General features: G+C 59.1%; 2 protein-coding genes across 3 annotated transcripts; both read left to right on the top strand.

The window, feature by feature from the left end:
- The first annotated feature begins 3 nt into the window (after positions 1–3).
- Positions 4–9723, top strand: JMJD7 (jumonji domain containing 7). The gene is made up of 13 exons (XM_033435744.2): positions 4–163; positions 4512–4665; positions 4743–4996; positions 5334–5390; positions 5875–5970; positions 6197–6273; positions 6497–6656; positions 6748–7035; positions 7154–7256; positions 8332–8381; positions 8552–8684; positions 9247–9319; positions 9617–9723. The coding sequence occupies exons 1-8, from the start codon at positions 100–102 to the stop codon at positions 6834–6836; spliced, it is 951 nt and encodes a 316-aa protein (XP_033291635.1). The 5' UTR covers positions 4–99; the 3' UTR covers positions 6837–7035; positions 7154–7256; positions 8332–8381; positions 8552–8684; positions 9247–9319; positions 9617–9723.
- On the top strand, positions 7150–17423 carry PLA2G4B (phospholipase A2 group IVB). 2 transcript variants are annotated; one of them, XM_033435742.2, is made up of 20 exons: positions 7150–7256; positions 9247–9319; positions 9617–9753; positions 9854–9985; positions 10321–10361; positions 10545–10587; positions 10853–10907; positions 11232–11362; positions 11625–11708; positions 12015–12052; positions 12857–12992; positions 13530–13666; positions 13921–14143; positions 14263–14380; positions 14655–14792; positions 14958–15062; positions 15208–15387; positions 15738–15904; positions 16473–16659; positions 16772–17423. In XM_033435742.2, exons 1-20 carry the CDS (start codon positions 7248–7250, stop codon positions 16981–16983), a joined length of 2346 nt encoding a protein of 781 aa, XP_033291633.1. In that variant the 5' UTR covers positions 7150–7247; the 3' UTR covers positions 16984–17423. The 2 variants fall into 2 exon arrangements, with proteins under 2 accessions (XP_033291633.1, XP_004274010.1); XM_004273962.3 differs by lacking the exon at positions 7150–7256 and adding an exon at positions 8338–8381.
- The last annotated feature ends 4357 nt before the right edge of the window (positions 17424–21780 follow it).

Raw genomic sequence — 21780 nt, 5'->3', positions numbered from 1 at the left:
GCTGGGAGCCCGGGCTTGAGGCCGCAGGGAAGGGCGGGGCCTCGGGCCCGGGGCGAGGTCTTAAGGAGAGAGGGAGGGAGGGGCGGTGGCGGCGTCATCATGGCGGACGCGGCTTTGGACGCTGTGCGAAGGGAGTTACGGGAGTTCCCGGCTGCGGCAAGGGGTGAGTGGGGTGGCTCGTCGACCGCAGAGCAACTACAAGATGCGGGAGGGGCCCTGGGCTTGCCGAGAACCGGGTCGCGGATCCGGGTGCGCCTGGTTCTTCCTGGGCTACTGGCACCAGAGTGCACCGTGTTTCTTTTCCTCAAGGGGTGCGGAACCTTGTGCACGTGACTGGTGGCCGGCCCCTCTCTGATCGCGCGTGTCGCAGCCCCCTGGGTGGGCCCTCAGCTCCCCTCCTTCCGTGTTCCCGCACTTTCGTGGCTTCTTGGGGTGACTCTTCACATTATTCCCAAGACCCGGCCCAGTCTTTACTCTGGTGGCGTTCTGTGTTTCCCACCGTCAGCCGGCACCGAATACTTGGGGCATTCTGTTGTTGCCCTTCCCACCCTTCCCTGTTGTGAAATCTTTAAGGTTTCTCCCTCTCTGAACCCCTGCTGGATCGCTTCCTTCAGGAAAAGACTCCTCCAAGCTGCGAGCACTGCAGAGCTTTGGGAGAACTGGAGGCAGCTGTACTGGAGATCCCTGGCTCTTTCCCTGCTTGGTTTTTTTTTTTTTTTTTTTTTTTTTGCGCTACGCGGGCCTCTCACTGTTGTGGCCTCGCCCGTTGAGGAGCACAGGCTCCGGAAGCGCAGGCTCAGCGGCCATGGCTCACGGGCCCAGCCGCTCCGCGGCATGTGGGATCCTCCCGGACCGGGGCGCGAACCCGTGTCCCCTGCATCGGCAGGCTGACTCTCAACCACTGCGCCACCAGGGAAGCCCCCCTGCTTGGTTTTTATTTTTCTCTCTTATTCTCTTCCTTTTTTTCTTTCTATTTTTAAGCAGTATCTTATCACTGAATAGTGACATGGGCACATGGTTTAAAAAACAGCAGACTCGGGGCTTCCCTGGTGGCGCGGTGGTTTAGAGTCAGCCTGCCGATGCAGGGGACGCGGGTTCGTGCCCCGGTCCGGGAAGATCCCACATGCCGCGGAGCGGCTGGGCCCGTGAGCCAAGGCCGCTGAGCCTGCGCGTCCAGAGCCTGTTGCTCCGCAACGGGAGAGGCCACAGCAGTGAGAGGCCCGCATACCGCAAAAAAAAAAAATAATAAAAAAAATAAAACCCCAGCAGACTCAACACAATGTAAAGTAAGCTTCCCTACCATTCCAGGCTCCAGTATGCATCCTTCCAGAAATACTCTGTTAATATCTACACACAAATCTATGACTGTTATATCTCCCTTTTTATGCAAATGGTAGCTTGTTAAGCGCACTCTTCTGTACTGTGTATCTTGAAAATCGTTCCATATCACTCTACTTCAGTCTTTTCCACCTCTGCTGTGTACTAATGCTGTAATTTATTTAATCAGCCCACTATTGGTAGGCATTTAGGCCATTTCCAGTCTATTGTTTTCAATACTGCAACCAATACTTTAAACGATGTTTAACCAATACTTAGTAAGCTCTTCAGTGTGCCAGGCTCCGTTCAGTATGTTTAGGATACATCAGCAAAGAAAACAAATCTCTACCCTTGTAGAGCTTACATTTTAAGTGAGGAGGCAATTAACCATAGGCACACTAAATGAGTAAATTACATAGTAGAAAAAATTGGGTTAGAAGATAAGTGCTTTGGGGTAAAAAAGTAAAGCAGAATGAGGAGGCTCGGGATGTGGGGTGGAGGGCAGGTTACAGGTTGAAATGAAAAGGTCAGGGTAGGCCTCTTCGATAAGGCGACATCTGAGCACTGGCTTGAAGAAGGAGGGGAGCAGGGGAGCCGAGCAGACCTCTGAGAGACAAGAGCTTTCCAGGAGAGGGCACGTGGGTCAGATGCCCTATGGTGGCAGTGTGCCGGGTGTGTTCAGGGATCAGTGAGGAGGCTGGTGTGTCTGGAGCAGAGCCTTTGTGCACATGTGTGTTTTTGTTGGTTAAATTCCTAGCAGAAGAATTGTCGGACCAGAGGAATTGTTTGGATCCTTTTTGAAATTCTCACTTGGAAGCCCCAGGAGGGAATAGTGGCCATTCTCTAAAGGAAATCTATTAAACGGTGAAAAAGTAAAACTGAAGTAATTACAGAAAGTACAAAGGGTTAAAAAAAAAACAAAAGGCAGTGTCCACTTATTTTAAGACTCCTAGTAAGAATAACAGGGAGATTTATTGAGCCCCACCAGGTGACTGCTTAGATGGGCTGGCATGACTGGGAAGCCCCTTTGGCAGGTTCCTCGCCCTCGCTCCCTTATCTACCTGGCACATTCCATCTTGCCTCTTGAGCCAGTGAAGGAAGCATACTTCCTTTTCAGTTTTCCGGGGACCACCAGGGTCTTCCCACTCAGTTTCAATTTTTGATCTAAAGACATTTCACTTTCCAGCTGATGGCAAGGCCCAGATGACCGGCGTGGAGACGCGGTCATGAGAGAGAGCGTGACCTCGGAGGTGGAAATGAGTGCAGTGGCTGTTGGGATAGGATGTAGTAACCACCCACTGGGGACCAAGACATTCAGGCTAGACCGCAAGGATGAAAATAACACAGCAAAGCCGATGCCCTGTATAAAAGCCAGGAGGAAGGCATTCCAGTGTGAGTGAGCAGCAGGAACAACGTTTGGCACCACCTGAGTAGAGTGTGTGCTGACGGGCAGGCACCAGACAGGAGGAAACCAGCCTGGAAAAGTAGGTTGGGCCTCATCACGGGAGTGTCTTGAATGTGTGTGCCAAGGCTGACTATATTTTGTAAGGAGCAGTGGTAAGCCGTCAAAGGACTTTTTACTAGAGGTGTGACAAGATGAGATTGTATTTTAGGAAGATGACTGGGCCAGGGTGGGGGATGCTTTGAGAAGGAGTGGAATTAAGCCAAGGAAACCAGTTAGTTCACTGCAGCAATCATCCAGCCAGGAGATTTTGGAGACTTATATTCAACCATTAAGCAAATATTTACTGAGCACCTACTGTGTGCTAGGTCCTGGGGGGGGTACATCAGTGACTAAGAAGCATCCCTGCCCTCATGGAGCATACATTCTAGCAAGAGAGACCGATAAACAAATGGAATAAGTAAAATATATAGTGTTAGATAGTGAGAAATGATAAAAATAAGAAGGGAAGGGGTATAAAGATTGTTGGGGGCAGGTTACAATATTAAAAAGGGTGGCCAGAGAGGGAAGCCTCATCAAAGTGACATTTGAGGACCCAAATGAGCTAACTTTGAATGTGGTTACCAGCAGAGGAAAGGGGTGTGTGTGGCTTGAGAGACATAGGTGGTAGAATCAATAGGACTTAGAGGTAATCAGTAGGATACCAGGAATGAGAAGAAAGAGTTGAAAAGGAGAGATTTTGGGGGCTTCCCTGGTGGTGCAGTGGTTAAGAATCCGCCTGCCAATGCAGGGGACACGGCTTTGAGCCCTGGTCCAGGAAGATCCCACATGCCTCAGAGCAGCTAAGCCCGTGCACCACAACTACTGAGCCTGCACTACTGAGCCCGCAAGCCACAACTACTGAAGCCCGCGCGCCTAGAGCCCGTGTCCTGCAACAAGAGAAGCCACCAGGATGAGAAGCCTGCGCACCGCAACAAAGAGTAGTTCCCACTCACTGCAACTAGAGAAAGCCCGAGCGTAGCAACGAAGACCCAACGCAGCCAAATATAAATGAATAAATAAGTAAATAAGAAGAGATTTTTGTTAAGGGTGACACAGGGCCACTATTGACCTCTGCACAGGTGGTGCACCACACGATCTGCCCAAATACACATGGCAGCCCTGGGTGTCTGAGGATGGTGATGCTGTTCGGTAAGACCAGAAGACAGTTCAGCCCTTACTTTTCTTCCGATGGTTTTGTGTGGCAGCCTGTCTCTCCAGTTAGGTTGTAAGCTTCTTGAGATGATGCTCAAATCATCCCTTAATACCTCCACGATGGCCCAGCCAAGTCCTCAGCACATTTTAGGTGCTCTTCAGAACCTTGGCCCACCCATTACAAGCGTTGGCCTTGGGGCCTCAGCTCTACTCATTCTGGAGCTCCCGACACTGCCTCCATGGCTGCCTTTCCTAATGGATGCCAGGAGGTTGGCCACTCCAGAGTAGGAAAGCCAGGGGTTCACTGTGCAGGGCCGGATGTGGCCCCCTGGAGGGTTTGGGTTGTGTGCTGAGCAGCAGCCCGTGGCCCTGTGGACTCTTAGGGCCCATCCTGGTGTGTTTATGGGTGTTTCACACTTTCTCCTTTTAATTTCCCTCCTCATTCTTCTATTCCTGGTTGTCCAGGGTCCCTTGGTCACCTATAGGCATTGCCTGGTGACACAGTGAACTGCCCAGAGAGGGCATCTCTTAGGCAGGCCGTGGGGCAGCAACTGGGTACTGTTGGCCTCAACCCCCTTCCCCCGCCTCTTTTTCTCAGAGCTCAGCGTGCCTCCTGCTGTGCCCTACCTGGACAAGCCCCCGGGTCCACTCCACTTCTACCGTGACTGGGTCTGCCCCAACAGGCCCTGCATCATCCGAAATGCCCTGCAGCACTGGCCAGCCCTCCAGAAGTGGTCCCTCCCCTACCTCAGGTGGGGGCTGCCCTGGGTGCAGAGTGTGGGCGGTGCCTTGGGGCGTCTGGGCTTGGACTGAATGTCCATTCCTCTAGAGCCACGGCGGGCTCCGCGGAGGTGAGTGTGGCGGTGACCCCAGATGGTTACGCGGATGCCGTGCGAGGGGACCGGTTTGTGATGCCTGCCGAGCGCCGCCTGCCCCTGAGCTGTGTGCTGGACGTGCTGGAGGGCCGAGCACAACACCCCGGGGTCCTCTACGTGCAGAAGCAGTGCTCCAACCTCCTCACCGAGCTGCCCCAGCTGTTGCCTGATCTGGAGCCCCACGTGCCCTGGGCCTCTGAGGCGCTGGGTGAGTGGAGGTGGGGCCCGGGCAGGGAAGAAGTGGGAAGGTGGGAGCCAGCCCCGCTTGCTGCACCTCTCCCCTTGCTGATGACGGCCCACACTCCTGGCCCCACGGGGTCAGCTCCCTCGGCCTTGACTTCATTTCGATGAACTACTGAAGATGGCTGCCCTTCCTTCTCCAGGAGACAGAGGCCCCTCGCCATGCTCATCCACCTCTGCCCCTTCTCCCTGCCGTTTTCCTGGGGCCCCTCTGCTCCCCGCCCAGGTCCTGGCCCAGCATCACTGTGTGGTGGTAGTTCCCAGCCTGGCCTTTCCTAACTCGCCCTCTTTCCTCTGACCCACAGGAAAGATGCCTGATGCTGTGAACTTCTGGCTGGGGGAGGCAGCTGCAGTGACATCATGTAGGTGTCGGGAATACAAAGGTGGGGAGGAGGTTGTGGGGAGCGAAGGCAAGGCGGAGAGTGGAAGGCTGGCCTGCAGGGAAGTCGGACTGATTGATCTCTAAGATTTCTCCTGGGATTCTGGGGCTCAGGCATAACAGAGGGCCTTCCCCAGCAGCTCAGGTGGGCGAAGGTGCCCGCGGCACTGGACGCGGGGGACCTTGTTTCTTGTAGGTCCCTAGAAAGCACTGAAGGCCAGCTAAGTCTCAGGGGTAGACTCAGAAGAACCCTGTTTGTGTGAATTCCCCTCCTGGTGTCAAGTCCCTGGCAGGCAGAGATCTGAGATGCCTGAATGCCTGCCAGACTCCTCTCCTTGGCATCCCCCGAGCCTCCTCTGACTTTGTCTGCTCTTCTGTCACACTGTAAGCTGTCTTGGGGTGCAGGGCCCCAAGTGCGAGTGTCTGCCCCCTCCTAACCCTGCCCACTGGGCCCTCTGTGTCGGCAGTGCATAAGGACCACTATGAGAACCTCTACTGTGTGGTCTCGGGAGAGAAACACTTCCTGCTGCATCCACCCAGCGACCGGCCCTTCATCCCCTATGGTAGGGGATGCAGCCTGGAGGGGCCGGGGAGCAGGTGGCCCAAAGTAGAGGGAGGGCAGTGGGTAGCCCTGGGCGGGCTGGACCCCAGGCCTGAGGTGTGGACACAGCATCTCCGCTGCACTAGGACTCCTGGCCCTCTTGCCCCTGCACCCAGGGAACAAGTGGGAGTGGTGGGCAAGCTCCAGGCCCTTTGAGGGTGCCCATAGCTTTCTCCCTCTGGCTTCAGAGCTGTACACACCGGCAACCTACCAGCTAACCAAAGAGGGCTCATTCAAGATGGTGGATGAAGAGGCCATGGAGAAGGTGTCTGCTTTGTTCCTGGGCCCCGGGAGCGGGGAGGCAAGGAACCTGGGCTCTGAGGAACAGGCACAAAAGAGATGGGGAGGTGGTGCTTTGCTCTGGAGAATCCCTACGTCTGGGCCTCCCGGTGCCAAGCAGGGCAGGGCCCATGGTGTTTACCTCCAGGGACAGAGCTGGAGGGCCTTGGGGCTTTGGGCCTACTCCCTGGAATCTGCTGTGTTCCCAGGTGCCTTGGATCCCACTGGACCCCTTGGCTCCAGATCTGGCCGAGTACCCCAGTTACAGTCAGGCCCAGGCCCTTCACTGCACCGTGCAGACTGGCGAGATGCTCTATCTGCCCGCCCTGTGGTTCCACCACGTCCAGCAGTCCCATGGCTGCATGGCCGGTGAGGGGCTGCCCAGCTCACCGGGGGTGTGTGTGGGGAAGCTTAGATTAGAAGGGGGACCCTCGTGCTCCGGTCTCCATTCTCTCCACAGTGAATTTCTGGTACGACATGGAGTATGACCTCAAGTACAGTTACTTCCAGCTGCTTGACTCCCTCACTAAGGCCTCAGGCCTCAACTGACCGAGCCCTGGTGAACATCGCCAAGGACGACTTACGGAAAAGGCCGTGCCCCTCCTGAGCCAGTCACCTCGAGAGGCAATCTGGAGTCAGAGGTTCTGGCTGCTGGCCCAGCTGGGCTTAGGGTCAGCTTCAGAGGATCGGGAGGACCAGGAGGCGCCAGGCAGGTCTGGGTGTGGTCTCCCAGGCAGCTGGCGCACAGGTGAGGCAGCAGCCTGTTCTGGAAGAGGAGTGGGGTTCAGGTGCGGCACCCTCTCACCAGCGCCGTGACCTTGGGCGAGTTACTGCCTCACAGCCTCAGTGTGCTGTCTGTAAAACAGATAACGATCGTTCCTACTTCATGGCGTGTTGGGGCTGGTATCTGTAAGGATGGCACTGGTCTGGCGCAGAGGAAGCGTTCAATAAAAGGCGGCTATGATTCACGTATGTGCTAAGGCTCCCTCATGGTTGCCTTCTGTGGTCTGGTGAGGGCTGGAAGGTTCAGGTAAACATTTCAGGGTGACCCTGCTTGGGGGTGAGGGCTGGGTCCAGGCCGGGGCCTGAGGAGATCTCTGCAGCCGAGACCTCTGTCCCCGGCTGCTGTCACAGCCTCTCTGGGGCAAGCAGGCCGACCTCAGCCCTGTTGTCACTCTGTGGCACGGAGCTCATTGACGGAGAGCTTGTAAAGCTCTCGCTAGCTTCGCTCTGGCCTTGCTTGCTCTCCACCTTCAGCTCCACGGCAGCTGGTGGGGTCTTGTTCCCTAAGGGTTGCCCTTGTTTCCCTCACAGCAGGCACAGATAGGAGGGGACAGAAACCCCTGTCCCTCGTGGGTCTCTGCACTCGCTGTCCCCACCCCGCCCCCTTGCCCCAACCTGGCGCTGGGGACGGAAGAGCCCCCTTCCCTGGCTGCCACCCAGCACCCAGCTCCAAGGTGGAGGCAGCCCGGCACGTGGCTTTGAAGGGCTGTTTCACAGAACAAGCCACAGCCCTGCCGGCTCACGCTGGGGCCCGGGGCGCTCCCCTCAGGTTGGCCAAGCACTTCAGTGAAGACCGGGCGGTTCTGTCACATTGGCACCAGGAGGCTGTGGAAGGCCCTGGGGCTGGGGACGCGGCTCGCGGGTTTGCTGCCACTCTGGGGCCCGCTCCCTGCCTTCCAGACCTCAGCAGCCCCTTCAACCGCAACCCCAGCCAGACCCCGCGGCCTCTTGCTCAGCCGCTGACGGCAAGCTCTCCTGGGGGCTCCTCCTCGAGGTCCAGGCAGGGAGAGCAGGGCTGTGGGGCCCAGCGGGCGGTGGCTGGAGAGGATGGGTCTGTGGGGGTGCTAAGCCCTCATCACGAGGGTGTCATTGGCTCTGTGTGGGCTTAAGGTGTCTCATCTCCTGGACGGGCGGCTGGTCCAGGAGTGGGTGTGGGGCTTGGGTGGAGCTGAAGCGGTGGGCAGGAACCAGGGAGGAGCTCGAGGCCTCCTGGGACATCCCTGGCTCTCGGTGAGAAAGCTGACAGTCCTCAGTCCTGCAGGTGCTGCCCGCCATTCCTTCCTCCCAAGGACTCTCTGCCTCATGGCTCTGGTAAGACCTGCTAGGGCACTGGTCCCTGCGGGGTCTGGTTAATGCTGTTTCTTGAGGGAGCTATGGGCTTCTCCAGCTGTTTGCCGGCCTTGGACAGGGCCAGGGAGCAGAAGCCAGGGAAAAGGCAGGGTCTTGGGAAGCAGGATCATTCTGTGTTTTTCCTGCCCTAGAAATGGGCTCTAGGCAGAGCTCCCTGGCACCATGGATTTGGGCCCTGAGAACTCAGGCTCCCAGCTGCCGTCCTGGGGCCCCAGAGGAAGTGGCCGCTCCTGTGTTCTTTCTCAGTTGCTTAGGGCATGATGGGTGAGCTTTTCCAGCTTTGCCCCTGGACTCCGTTCCATCAGGGCCCTTCTATCCACACCCCCTTTGCTGCCCAGGGGTCCCCTCTGCCACCCAAGACCAGCCTCAAGACTGCTTAGTAAAGGGGAGCCAGGGTTGTGGGGTGGAAAGAGTAAGGAAGCAGGTAGGTGTGGGAGTGGAGAGCACAAGTCGAGCTAGCCTGCTCCAATCCTGGCCCTGGGTCTTGGGCAAGCAACTACTTAGCCTTTCTGTGCCTCTGTTTCCTTGTGGGGTTGGTCATAATAAGTAGTTCTCATGCATAGGGTGGTTGTATGATTAAATCGAGTTAATCTACATGAAGCCCTTGGACCAGAACCGGTGCAGCATGTTGTGTAAGTGTAGGCAGGCGTCATCAAGAGATACTACAGCCGCCTTTTGGCTCAGGACTCTGGTGGGTGGAGGACAGGCCTGTGGCTGGGCAGGGCTGGTCCTTTTGGTTCAGGACTAGGCCTCAAGGTGTCACCCCAGCCTCCCCTTTGGGCCCATCAGCCTGTAGTAAGCCTGTTTCTCTCTCTCTCCTCTGCAGGCAAAGGTGCCTGGGACCTGCTTGCTCACCATTCATGTCCTGCAGGCCCGTGACCTGCCCTCCAAGGACCTATGTGAGTGCTGGGCCCAGAGAGGGCAGTGGTTCTGCAGCTGGCTTCAGAGTGGGGCAGGACAGTGGGAAGAGATGCAAGTAGGGCTGGGCGGGCGGCGGGTCCCAGAGAGGGTGCTGAGAGGAGGTAGTGGATGGAACGTCGAGGGTCAGGCCTGCACCTCCTGCCTCCCGACCCAACCCCATTCCCTGGGTCTCTAGGTCTCCTGGGGCTGCCTGTGATGGAAGGACGTGGGCTCTGGGCAGCTGGGCTGGGAAGGGCTCTTGGCCAGCACCAGGTGCTCCTTCTTCCTTCCCACAGTGACCCCCTCTGACTGCTACGTGACTCTGTGGCTGCCCTCGGCCTCCAGCCACCAGCTCCAGACGCGCGTGGTCAAGAACAGCAGAAACCCCATCTGGAATCAGAGCTTTCATTTCCGAATCCACACCCAGCTCAAGGTGGGCAGGCATCAGCCTGGCCCTGCTCCCTGACCCACCCCTGTCCCACCCCTGTCCCACCCCTTCTTCCTGCAGCCCCCTTACTCTGTTCCCCTTTCAGAACATCGTGCAGTTCAAAGTCTTTGACCAGGACCTTCTGACCAAGGATGACCCTCTGTTGTTGGTGCTGTTTGACGTGGGGACTTTGCGGGCTGGGGAGTCCCGGCGTGAGAGCTTCTCACTGAACCCTCAGGCAAGGCTGTGTGCAGGCAGCGGAGGGCTTCAGCTGTGGGGAGGGGATGCTTTGGAGGGTGGTCAGGTACATGGCTTTCTTCTCCAGTGAGTGGTCCAGGCTTCCCTGGCATCCCAGAGGCCTCTGTCAGCGAGGAGCTACTGTCCACCAGAGAGCGGTCCTGTCCCCGACCCTCTGTCTTGCCCCCTGAGCCAAGGGCAGCTTTCTTGGAGCAGTCCAGGGAAGGTGGACAGTGGCTCTCCTCACCACTGGGACCGCAGCTGCCCAGGTGTCTGGGTTGGGGCCTACACACATGCACTCCTCACCGTTTCTAACTTGCTTCTTTCTCTCTACAGGGCAAGGAGCAGCTGGAAGTTGAATTTCGGCTGCAGAATCTGTAAGTCGGGCCATGGGGCACTTCCCCGGGTGGGAGTGATTCCTTCTGGGAAGGAGAGAGCCCAGCGCACCCAGACCTGACACCCTTCTCTGGGAGGCATCAGGGGTGGAGGAGGAAAGCCCAGACCTCCTTGGGGGATGGGAACCTGGATTCTCGGTAAGGGTCACTGGGGGCTCTTTCCAGGACCGACTGTGCTGAGCGCCTCGTCAGTAATGGCATCCTGGTGGTGAGTCTGGAACCCCTCCCTCGTGCCCTGTGCTCACCCTTCTCCCTGGGCCTGAAGCTTGGGCCCACCACGGGGGTCGGGTAGCGCTGTTGCTGGGGGCGGGAGCGGCTGGGATTTTAGTTCCAGAGGCTACAACCCCAAGCAAATGTTTGGTGACTCAGGGCCAAGGTAAAAAGGTGCTGAGGAGCAAGAACCAGGGTGTCGGGAGGGTGGCATCTCCAGCAGGGGAGGGGCTCGAGTCTGAGGGGCTCTCTTAATGACCTAGGCCCGGGAGCTCTCCTGCTTGTGTGTTCAACTGGAGAAGGCTGGGGGCCAGCAGGGTGAGTCCCCGAACCACTGGGATAGCTGCCGTCTCTCAGCCCTTGTCTTCCCCTTTCTAAGGGGACCCTGGAGGGAACCTTGCACTAGCTGCCCCCAGCTCTCAGCCAGGAGCAGGAGTGAGGGGATGAATCCATGCTGGGGCTTTTCCCTTTAGTCCTCAGAGGGGCTGTGGTGGGACCCCATCTCCCAGCCTAGGTCTGAGCCAGACCTCCATCTCAGTGGGGGGGGGAGGTGCCCCGTCCCCCAGGCCCCTTAGGCAAGACAGGGGCCTCTGTGGGCTGAGATCCCATTCCGAGCCTCTCTGCCCTGGTTCCTCTTTCCAGGGTCGGAGGGCAGAGTTCAGCTCGTGGTTCCTGGGTCCTGTGAGGGTCCGCAGGAGGCCTCCGTGGGCGCCGGCTCCTTCCGCTTCCATTGGCCGGCCTGCTGGGAGCAGGAGCTGAGTGTTCACCTGCAGGTACTGGGACGTCCCGGGCGCTGAGGCCCGCAGAGCCCTCCACCCTGCTTCCCTTGGCACCTCCTGCCAGCCTGTTCCTCTGCTCACCCCGAGCCCCCTCCCCATCACTCCCTGGCAGTGTCAGGCATCCTGGGAAGTGTGGGGTTGACCTCAGCCTCCTGTCCCCCTTCCGGCTACTTCTCTGTCACTCCTGGGGCAATTGGTGAGGCTTTGCTGGAATGGAAGGGTGGAGATTCTTAGGTCCTCTTCATCCTTCCTGCAGGATGAGCCCCAAGAGCAGCTAAAGGTGCCTCTGAGGGCACTGCCCTCTGACCAGGTGGTGAGACGTGTCTTCCCTACATCCCAGGTACTGGTCATCCAGAGGAAGAAAGCCAGATGTGCACGGGTGGGGTGGGCCCAGGCCCCAGGCCTTGAAGGGCTGGCCTGCTTCTCTAGCGGCTTCTGTCCTTGGGCCAGGCCGTGGACAAATGCCAGGCCAGGCTCTGGGGAGAGGGGTCCTCTGAGCATCCCTGTCTTCAGGCCTGAGGCCTGGCCCCTGTGGAGGTGGCTGGGGCCCAAGGGAGCATGGGGCTGTGTCATGGGACGTGGCTTAGGCTGGATTGAAGGAAACGGGGTGTCCCATCTTTGTGACTGGAGGCTTCATGGTTTTCAGGAGCCCCTGATGAAGGTGGAGCTGAAAAAAGAAGAAGGGTGAGAGGCCGGCTGGCACTGGGAAAGGTCACGGGGGACAGCAGTGGGCACTCAGCCTGGAGGAATGAGCAGGCATGGGGCGGCCCCTAGCAGGCTCGGCCACCGTGAATCCTGAGATGCTCAGGGGTTTGCTCCCAGGGTGGGGCCTGAGGTGCTGGAGCCTTGGCAGATGAAGGCTCTTCCTGTTAACTTTTTACATGCATTCCTGCTTCAGTCAGAGGGGTGTGTGTCTAGCCCAGTGCCTGGCACTTGGGAGGCCCTTGATAAATGTTTGGCTGGAAAAGCAGATGGAAGGTGGAACAGTGGTTAGAGGCACAGAGGGGGCAAGGAAACCAAGAGGAGTGCAGTCGCGCCCCTTCGGGGCCTCAGTTAACCCTCAGGAGATGGGAGGAGCCGCCTACACTGGCCCTGCACATGCCTGGGGGGCTAGCTCCCCACCATGAAGAGGCGGGAGCACCATTCCTGTCCCCTTTAGAGTCATTTTTGGGTGAGTGAGGGAGGGAGGCTGAGAGGAGGAAGTGGATCGATGGCGTTGGGTCCCCCCTGGAGCCTCTTCAGTCACCGCTTTCCTGGTCCTGTGAATCCGCTGTGCTGCTTCCCCAAGTGTGTCCCCGCCAGGGTCTGGGTTCACCTTCTCCCCCTCACGTCCACACATCACACGTCAATGGGGACACAGGAGCTGGGGCGAGGGTTGGGGAGAGGAGAGAAGGGTGGCGGCTGGCTTCCCGGGGCAGGCAGGCTGGCCCCCTTCTCTTTCTCCGATGAGGCCAGGAGCTGCCTCACGGTCCCTTCTTTCCCACCCAGACCGAGAGAGCTGGCAGTGCGGCTGGACTGCAGGCCCTGTGCCGAGGAGCGGGCCTTCCTGAGCAGGAGGAAACAGGTGGTGGCCAAGGCCCTGAAGCAGGCCCTGCAGCTGGATGGAGACCTGCAGGAGGATGAGGTCTGGGGACTGGGCTGGATTGGGGGGCGTCCTCGGGTTCAGTGCTGGATGCTAGGACTGGTTGTGCCCTAACCAGACTAGAACTGGTGCCGAGCCAGCCTTGGACCCTGCTCTGCTTCCCTCTCCCTTGCTGTTGTCAGGAGCTTGATCACATCAGATGCAGAGCGGTGCGTGAGGCCTGGGGCATCTCCTAGGGATTCCACCTCTCCTAGAAAGAGGGAGAGAGGTGGCCCTGGGGCTTCAAGAAAGCAATCCCCAGACTTCTTAGGGGCTAGAGGTGAGGAGATGAGGCTTGGAACTTGTCCATTTCTCTTGGAGTTCTGAAAAACCAGACAAGCCTGACCCTTGCAAGGCTACTTCCGACTAGACCTTCCTCAGCAGACCTGACTAGAACTGGTCCCAAGAGCCCTGATCAGATCTTGACTAGCCTTAGCTGTGGGTGAGCTGAGTGGGCACTTGGCTTGCTACCTCTTCCACCTGTGGCTTGGCCTTCCCCTTCCCTAAGGCCTCTCCAAGCCTGGCTGTTCTCTCTTCCAGATCCCAGTGGTAGCTGTTGCGGCCACTGGTGGTGGGACCCGGGCCATGACTTCCCTGTATGGGCAGCTGGCGGGCCTGAAGGAGCTGGGCCTCTTGGACTGCATCTCCTACATCACAGGGGCCTCGGGCTCCACCTGGTGAGTTTGAGTGTAGGAGCCTGGGGGGGGCTAGTTGGGCTGTGATAGGAGGGTGTGGTGGTAAGGCTGTCTCAGACTCCACCGGCCTCTCTGACCAAACTGGAAGGGGTGGGAGAATGCACGTGCCAGGGAGAAGGGTGTTCAAGGGGACGCTGGAAGGTGTCTTTTGGGCCATTGTCCTAGCAGAAGAGAGAGCCCAAGGCATGTGATGGGGGTCCTTGAGTGACAATCCCCCTGGCTTTGGCTTTTCCCAGGGCTTTGGCCAACCTCTATGAGGACCCAGAGTGGTCTCAGAAGAACCTGGCAGGGCCCATCGAGTCACTGAAGACGCAGGTGACCAAGAGCAAGCTGGGCGTGGTGGCCCCCAGCCAGCTGTGGCGGTACCAGCAGGAGCTGGCTGAGCGTGCACACCTGGGCCACCCGCCCTGCTTCACCACCCTGTGGGCCCTCATCAACGAGGCGCTGTTGCATGACGAGGTGTGGGGAGGGGGGCAGCCAAAGCCAGGGCGAGGTCCAGAGATGGGGAGCGGCCCTGGGCAGCAGGGGCTGGGAAAGGCGCCAAGAAGCCCTGGCTTTCTCACCCTACCTTCCCTCAGCCTCACGACCACAAACTCTCAGACCAGCGGGAGGCCCTGAGCCGTGGCCAGAACCCTCTGCCCATCTACTGTGCTCTCAACACCAAAGAACGGAACCTGACTACTTTTGAATTTGGGGGTGAGTAGCTCCAGAACCGTGACCTGCGCTCTCACAGTTGTTGGGGTGACGGGTAGCCAGGCCTGTGTGTGAAGGTGGGTGTTAACACACCCCCTTTTCTGGGCCAGGTCCCGTGCTTTCCAGAGCCTGTCATCCTATCCGAGTCACTCAGGCTTTGGGATGGGGGCAAGGGCCGTGGGTCCCACGCTCAGGGCGCCAGCAGCAAGGCTGAGCCTCCTGGTCACGAGGCTGCCCGACGCGGGGCCCCGTGGTGAGGCTGTGTGGCTCTTCACAGAGTGGTGTGAGTTCTCCCCCTACGAGGTCGGCTTTCCCAAGTACGGCGCCTTCATCCCCTCTGAGCTCTTCGGCTCCGAGTTCTTCATGGGGCGCCTGATAAAGCGGCTTCCTGAGTCCCGCATCTGCTTCCTGGAAGGTGAGCGGGTCTGGGAGGTGGGAGAAGCTAGGGGCCTGGGCGCGGTGGTGGGCTCGACTGTCCCAGCTCCGTCACTGAGACGTTTCCTGGTCCCAGATGGGCTGTGGGGAAGGGTCTGGGTGTGGTGAGGTGGGGGACTGTCTCCCACTCGGATCTCCTCCTCAGGCATCTGGAGCAACGTGTACGCAGCCAGCCTCCAGGACAGCTTGTATTGGTCCTCCGAGCCCAGCCAGTTCTGGGACCGCTGGGCACAGGCTCAGGCCAGCCTGGGTAGGCGCCCGGGCTCTTCCCCGGGAAGGATGGGAGAGGCAGCCAGTGGGGCTGTACTTGGGGAGCGTGGGGTGGCTCTCTCCTCCATTGTGAGTCCACAGAGGCTGGAATAAAGGGTCCCTGTTTCCCCCGTCCTTGACTGCAGACAAGGAGCAGGTCCCCCTTCTGAATATACAAGAGCCTCCCACAGTGGCCAGCAGGATAGCTGAGTTCTTCACTGACCTTCTGACACGGCGTCCACTTGCCCAGGCCACCCACAATTTCCTCCGTGGCCTCTCTTTCCACAAGGACTATTTCCAGCATCCTCACTTCTCTGCCTGGAAAGGTATTGCTTTTCTCCCCGGCTCCCAGCTCCCCAAACTCTTCCCATGGCCACCTGAGCCTTGGGTCCCTGGTCCAGACATCTGCACTGTCCAATCCCTGGGCCCCAATTCGTTTGAGTTCAGTTCTCTGCCTGGCTTGGAGCGGGAGCCCCTTTTCCTCTCCTTACGTTGGGGTCAGGGCCCATCTGTGGAGCCTTGGGAGTTGAGGTGCTGCTTTGGCAGGAGAGGGCAGGAGCCGGATGGCAGAGCCTCCTTCTGAAGCAGCAAGGAGCTGGCATTAGGCTGGAGGGCTGGTGCCTTTAGCACCCGTGACAGCTGCTCTCCACCCGGTTCCCCCCGCCCACCTTTCCAGCCACCAAACTGGATGGCCTCCCCAGCCAGCTGACACCTGCAGAACCCTTCCTTTGCCTGTTGGATGTTGGCTACTTAGTCAACACCAGCTGCCCACCCCTCCTGCGGCCCACACGGGACGTGGACCTCATCCTGTCGCTGGATTACAACCTCCATGGAGCCTTTCAGGTGGGCATCGGGCAGGCTTGGTGGGGGGGGCAATGCCAGGCCTGGCCTCAGCTGGCCCGACATTCCTGACTCTGGAGAGATCCGCTTTGGAGTGCTCAGGAAACACTCAGGGGCCGTGATAGCGACGCTGTGAATGAAAGGCTGTGGATTCCGTGAACTCTCCCCCAGGGGCACTTACTCTGCTCAGGAAGTTGGCGTGATGGGAAGCTGGCAGTGTTTTAAAATGTATTTTATTTTAAACGTACCTGCACCCTGTTTGGTCCTGAACCCCTGGGACTCCTTGCTTTGAGTTTCTGTGCTGGTCCCGGGAAGGATTTTGTCTCCCAGTTGCAGGACCTGGGAGTTGTTAGCAGCCCGGCTCCGTTGACACCAAAGGGGCTGCCATAGAAGGGCTGCCAGGTTTAGAACATTGACCAAGCCTGGCCTGTTGGGTCCACTAGCGTTTGGCTTGGCATCTGGGCGCTCAGTCCCGCATCTTAGCAGACCTCCACGTTCAGTCAGTCCAGCGTGGAGGACACTGGGAGCCCATGGGCCCATCCCGCTGATGCCTCTTCTGCCCACCCTGCAGCAGCTGCAGATCCTGGATCGGTTCTGCCAGGAGCAGGGCATCCCATTCCCGTCCATCTCACCCAGCCCCGAGGAGCAGTGCCAGCCCCGGGAGTGCCACCTCTTCTCGGACCCTGCCCACCCTGACGCCCCTGCTGTGCTGCACTTCCCGCTGGTCAACGCCTCTTTCCGGGAGTACTCAGCCCCAGGTGAGCCACCATCCTCTGGAGCCCTCCTCTATCCTCCACCCAGGTGACCCCAAACCCGCCTTCCATCCCCAGTGAGGTTGCCTCCCATGGCCAGCCTGCACTCTCTCCACAGGGGTCCGGCGGACGGCCGAGGCGCAGGAGGCCGGGGAGGTGAACCTGTCTTCATCCGACTCCCCCTACCACTACATGAAGGTGACTTACAGCCGGGAGGACATGGACAAGCTGCTCCGCCTGACGCATTACAACATCTGCAACAACCAGGAGCAGCTGCTGGAGGCCCTGCGTGAGGCTGTGCGGCGGCACAGGCAGCGCCGGGCCGAGTGATGCGCGGGAGGATGCCCCGCCCCAGCCCCACGGCCTCTGACTTTTTCAGGCTCCCTTCTTGGCCGCCTTGCTGCTCCGGTTGAGTTGGGGTGGAGACCATCATCCCCAAGTTCAGAGCCTCTGGCAGTTTGGACGGCCCAGTTGTGGTCGCCAGCCCTCTGAGGGGCTCACGAAGGTGCCCAGCACCACCCAGACGTGGCACTGAAGCCACCAGCACCCCTGCCATGGACACCCTGGGGTAGGTTGAGGGTTTTAAACAGGGGCTGGGGCCTCGTCTCCATGACGTGGCAGCGGGGGTAAGTGGGGCAGTCTGGGCCAGATTTGTGTACGCACCCAAAACCCCGTGACCTGCGTGTCCTTTCCCTTCCTTGCTACCTTGAGTAGCTGTACAGAGTGAAAGTAGAGCGTTTTATGTATTACAGAGGCCTGTACAAACGTGAGGCATTACGGAGATTACTGTCATTGCTTCCGAGAAGGGACAGGTCATCCCACCTCTTGGTTACCCAGGGCAAGGACTGGTTTAGGAAACAAAACCTCTTCCCCAGGCACCTTATAGAGCTGGCAAGTCAGCTTGGGCTTCCCCTGAAGAGCAGGCTGTGAGCTCATGGCAGTGTCCACTCCACTCCGGCCCACTCTCTCCAAGCAGAGAGGTGGCTAGTTTAGCCTGCGGGGTGGGTCTTGCTGCTGCAGCCCTGGCCCTGCCCAGGTGACTTGCAGGCAGTGACAGCCAGCACCCCTGTCTTCCTCACCCAGGGACTCAGGCAAAGGGCTGCTTCCTGTCCCATGACTGATAGGGGTGGGCCAGACCTGGGATCAGATGCGCCAAAGACAGACCAGTGCTAATGGCGTGACTTCAGCAAGCTCGGACCTTGGTGGGGCCTGTCTCCTAACCGTCTATTCCAGATGTTGGTCCCAGGGGTCTGATAGCTGGGTCTCCTGGTCCCCTTGAGGGTGTCCTCGCTTGTAGCCCTGAGGTTTGGTGCCACCTGCAGGTTCGCTTCAGGGCCCAGACCTGTTGGGAGAACAGGGAGGTGGAGTGAATTTAGGGCCTAGCTTCCCGAGAATCTTCTCCAAGCACTGGTGTCCCAGGCCTCTGCACCTCCTCCTAACATTGATGTGGGGTGTGGCTACTGGGAGGCAGCTGCAGGAGGGACCATGATGTGTGGGGGGCATGGGAGATGACTGGTTCCCATGATGCACCTCACTACCTCTGTTCCCTGGGCATGTGGCTGGAGGCACAGAGCAGAAGAAATGGCTGCTCTGATGACCTTAGAAGCCACCATGTCCTGGATAAGGCCTGTTGAGTCAGCAGCACATCATCTGAATCATAAATTGGAAGCTGTAGGTCCTGCAGGAGTGGATAATTACACCAGACACCACGACTGGCCGCCACCCCTGCTGTGATGTGAGTCCTCAGGCACCAGGCTGTGTGTGGAGTCTCTGTACTGTGTCACTGTGTGTAGGTCTGTTCTGTGTGTGAACCTCTGTGTGGGTCTTGGGGTCTACGGGTGTGTGTCTGGGTGACATCCTGACTTCCGGGCTCTCTGGGATAGTAAGGCTCCTCCCCTTCCCCCCTGGAGCAGGGACCTAGTCCTTGGACTGTGGAAAAGCTGGGAGGATGGAGACAGAGAGTGGGGACAGGAGCAAGGGTGCAGGAGGGGTCTGGCCGCCTTGCAAGCAGTGCTGCATCTTGGAGAGGAAGGACAGGAGAGCAAGGAGGGGGAGAGTGTGTGGGCACCCGGGAGGCTTCCTGGTGTGTGCAAAGGGAAGCCGGGTACACTCACCGTGGGTCTGGCCTGAGTAAGACAGCCGGCGGGAGCCTCGTGCAGTTTCCTCTACGGGAGCCCACGGGCCAAGGGTGGCTGTCGGCGCAGTCGTGTCTCCCTCGGCGAGGAGGGTGGGGGCAGCCGGGGAACCTGGGGGGAAAGGGAGCCTCAGGTCTGGACTCTGTCGTCACTGCTGAGACCGTGACAGGGTGGGGGTGGCCCCACACCTGAGCAGTGTAGTTTGAGTTCCAGGACCTTCCTTGGGCCTAAGAGGGCAGCGTCTGTGCCAGTCATGGGGGCTCAGGACTCCCGCCCACACACCCAGGTGCCCTACCTGAGCGGAGCGGCTGGGCCGAGCACCCTCTCAGCAGAGCGCTCAGCTGGGAAGCCCAAGGGTCTGGCTTGGAGCTCTGGGCTCAGACTGGGGGCTGCAAAGCCAAGGAAGAACAGCGATCAGCCTGGCCTGGGAGTTGGCCATCTGCAGCAGCAGACTCCATGCCTGCTCCTTCCTCCTTGCCATGGCTTGAAATCCTACCCCCGAGCTGATGGTATTAAGAGGAGGGGCCTTGAGGTGACTTTAGGCCTAGTCTCCAGAACTGTGAGAAGTAAGTGTCTGTTGTTCAAGTCCTACCCAGTCTGTGGTATCTTTGCTATAGCGGCCCGAACGGTCTAAGAGGCACCTGCTTCTGGCCGCTCCGCACACACCAAGCCTTACCCACGCTGAGAGGCAGCCCGGGCCCAGCACTCGGGGGCAGGTTCCCCCAGTGCATCCGGCCTCCTGGAAGACAATGCCGATGGGCTCAGGGAGGCTTAGCCTGGAGAAACTCAGGTCCCTTTGGGATTCTGGAAGGACAGCCTCAGGGAGATCCCAGGGGAACAGACACAGTGTAAGGAACAGAGCCAGGAACCCAGAGGGACTCCCAGGTGGGGCCCCTAAACGCTCTCTCCACACGGAGCCTGTCAGACCACAATGATGAAAGATTTCTGGTCTAAGGGGTGCTTTCTGTGTATTCCTCCTAGCAGTAGAGCTGGGCTTGGCCACTGTCTATAAGACACCCCAAGGGAGGTGCGTTCAGAGCTGTTTGAAGACTACAAGGTTAGAAAAGGCCTCGTAGCAGAGCAGAGCATGGGGAAGCCCATGAAGATCCTTGAGGGAAGGGCTCAGGGGAGTCAGACTCCAAAGTGGGTGAACAGAACCAGGAGGCTGTCAGGGCATCAAGCCTGGCTCCGCTTCTACTAATTAGCTATGTGATCTCTGACAAGTTGCTTACCCTCTCTGGGCCTTAAATTGAGGAAAAAACTCCCACTTACCTCTCAGGCACAGAGATAGTAGATGTGAAACTTCCAAGGACGCATCCAATGCCAGCAGCTTGGGGCCCAGGGAATCAATGCCCCTCGCGCCTGCCCCGTTCCCCAGGCTTCCCCTGGAGCCTGCCTGCCACGCTGCTCGGGGCTCCATGCCAGCTCTCAGCCTGCCCTTCAGATGGTGCTGCAAACGGTCTCTACCACAGGCAGCCTGCCGCCCAGTCATGAGCCCAGCTGCCTCCAGCCCCCTCAGCTGCCCTTGGGGGGCTGTGCCTGTGAAGTCAGCGTGTCTCTCCTCTGACATGGCTTCACCTTAAGGGGAAAGTGTGTTTTCCATCTTGGTGATCCCTTGGTCTCTCACGCTGGGCTTCTGCGAGGTCAAGGGTGGCTGTGGAAGCCGCGTTCTGAGGAGAAACGAGCGGTAGAGTTTACCACGGCTGTCTCTGCTCTTCCCTGTGGGTCCTTCTTTGTCCTCTGCCCGCCCACCCCCTGCCCAGTACCTTGGCTGCCATCCGCTCGTCCTGGAGCAGGCTCGGGCAGCTGCCCCCCGAGGCCCCAGGGCAGCCGTTCCTGGGGCTCACGCCGGGCTGTGGAGAGAAGGCGTGAGGCTGCACCAGCCTCGCCAAAGCCTGTGTGTCTCCAGAGGCTCCCAGGGAAAGGACTGGACTGGACCAAGGTGCCCACGGGGAAGAGGGAGCCAGGGGGTAAACTTCCAGGGAACCCAGGAAGAGGAAGATGAGGGGCACACCCCCACTTGGGCGAGGACAGAAGCTGTGAAGTGGCCCCGGGGAGCCAGACTGTCCAGTTGCCGCGGTGGGCACCACAACTCGAGCCCGCCAGGCCCCGCTGCCCTCAGCCCTCAAGTGGCTCTGTGGAGGGCAGCTGCTGTGGAAGCAGTTTCCGGGCACTTCCCTGGCTCCTCCCAGGCAGGAGCTCCTACATAAGCTCCAAAAGTCCCCATGGCAGGGGCACCCTTTGCATCCTGAAAATGCAAGATGGGGCCCAGGAAAATGCAAGATGGGGCCCACCTCTGGAAGGTGGGCGAGGCATCTAACCCTCCCCAACCTCCTCATCCCTGGTGACCCCCCTGGTCCCCGGTACTGAAGTGCTGGCTCGGGGTGTGGGCTCCCTACCCTGATGGTCCCTGCCACGCTCTCCAGGGAGACAGTGGTGGCAAAGGGTATGCGAGGCCCGACGGGGACACGTGGCTGCAGCTGTGCTGTCTCGGTCAGCTGTGCTCCGGGCCACCAGCTTCCCAAGGGCTCTGCTGGAGGGAGGTCAGCCCGCTGCCACCTCTCCCAGCTTTCAGCTCCTTCACCTGTGGCTTCTGTTCCACCTTCGGGAGGGGAGCCAGGGGAGCCAGGCCAGGGCTCTGGGGGCTCCATGCCCCAGCCTCTCCTCCCCACGTGCCTCCCACCCAGAGAGCCCCCGTGTCCTCACTGTTCTTCATCTTTTCCTGCTCCAGCTCAGGAGACTTCCCTCTCATCCCAGTGCACACGGCGCCCTAGCCTACCTGGAGATGTGGGCAACAGGACGTGACAGCCAGCAAGGGAAAGAATAGGGCTTTCCTGAAGGGTCAGATGTGGGCTCAGCGCCTGGAGAGAGCCTGACTCGGGCTGAGACCAGGACCACCCACCCCCATGGGCCCCCAGGCCCCTATCTCCCAGTGCACCCTCATTTCAACCTCCGCTCACCCCTGCCTTCCTCTGCAATTGAGCCAACTTCT

This window comes from Orcinus orca, chromosome 2, assembly GCF_937001465.1.
Source record: "Orcinus orca chromosome 2, mOrcOrc1.1, whole genome shotgun sequence".
Classification (NCBI taxonomy): domain Eukaryota; kingdom Metazoa; phylum Chordata; class Mammalia; order Artiodactyla; family Delphinidae; genus Orcinus; species Orcinus orca.
The sequence above is the reverse complement of the archived record's forward strand: the minus strand, read 5'-3'. Positions and strand labels throughout refer to the sequence as shown.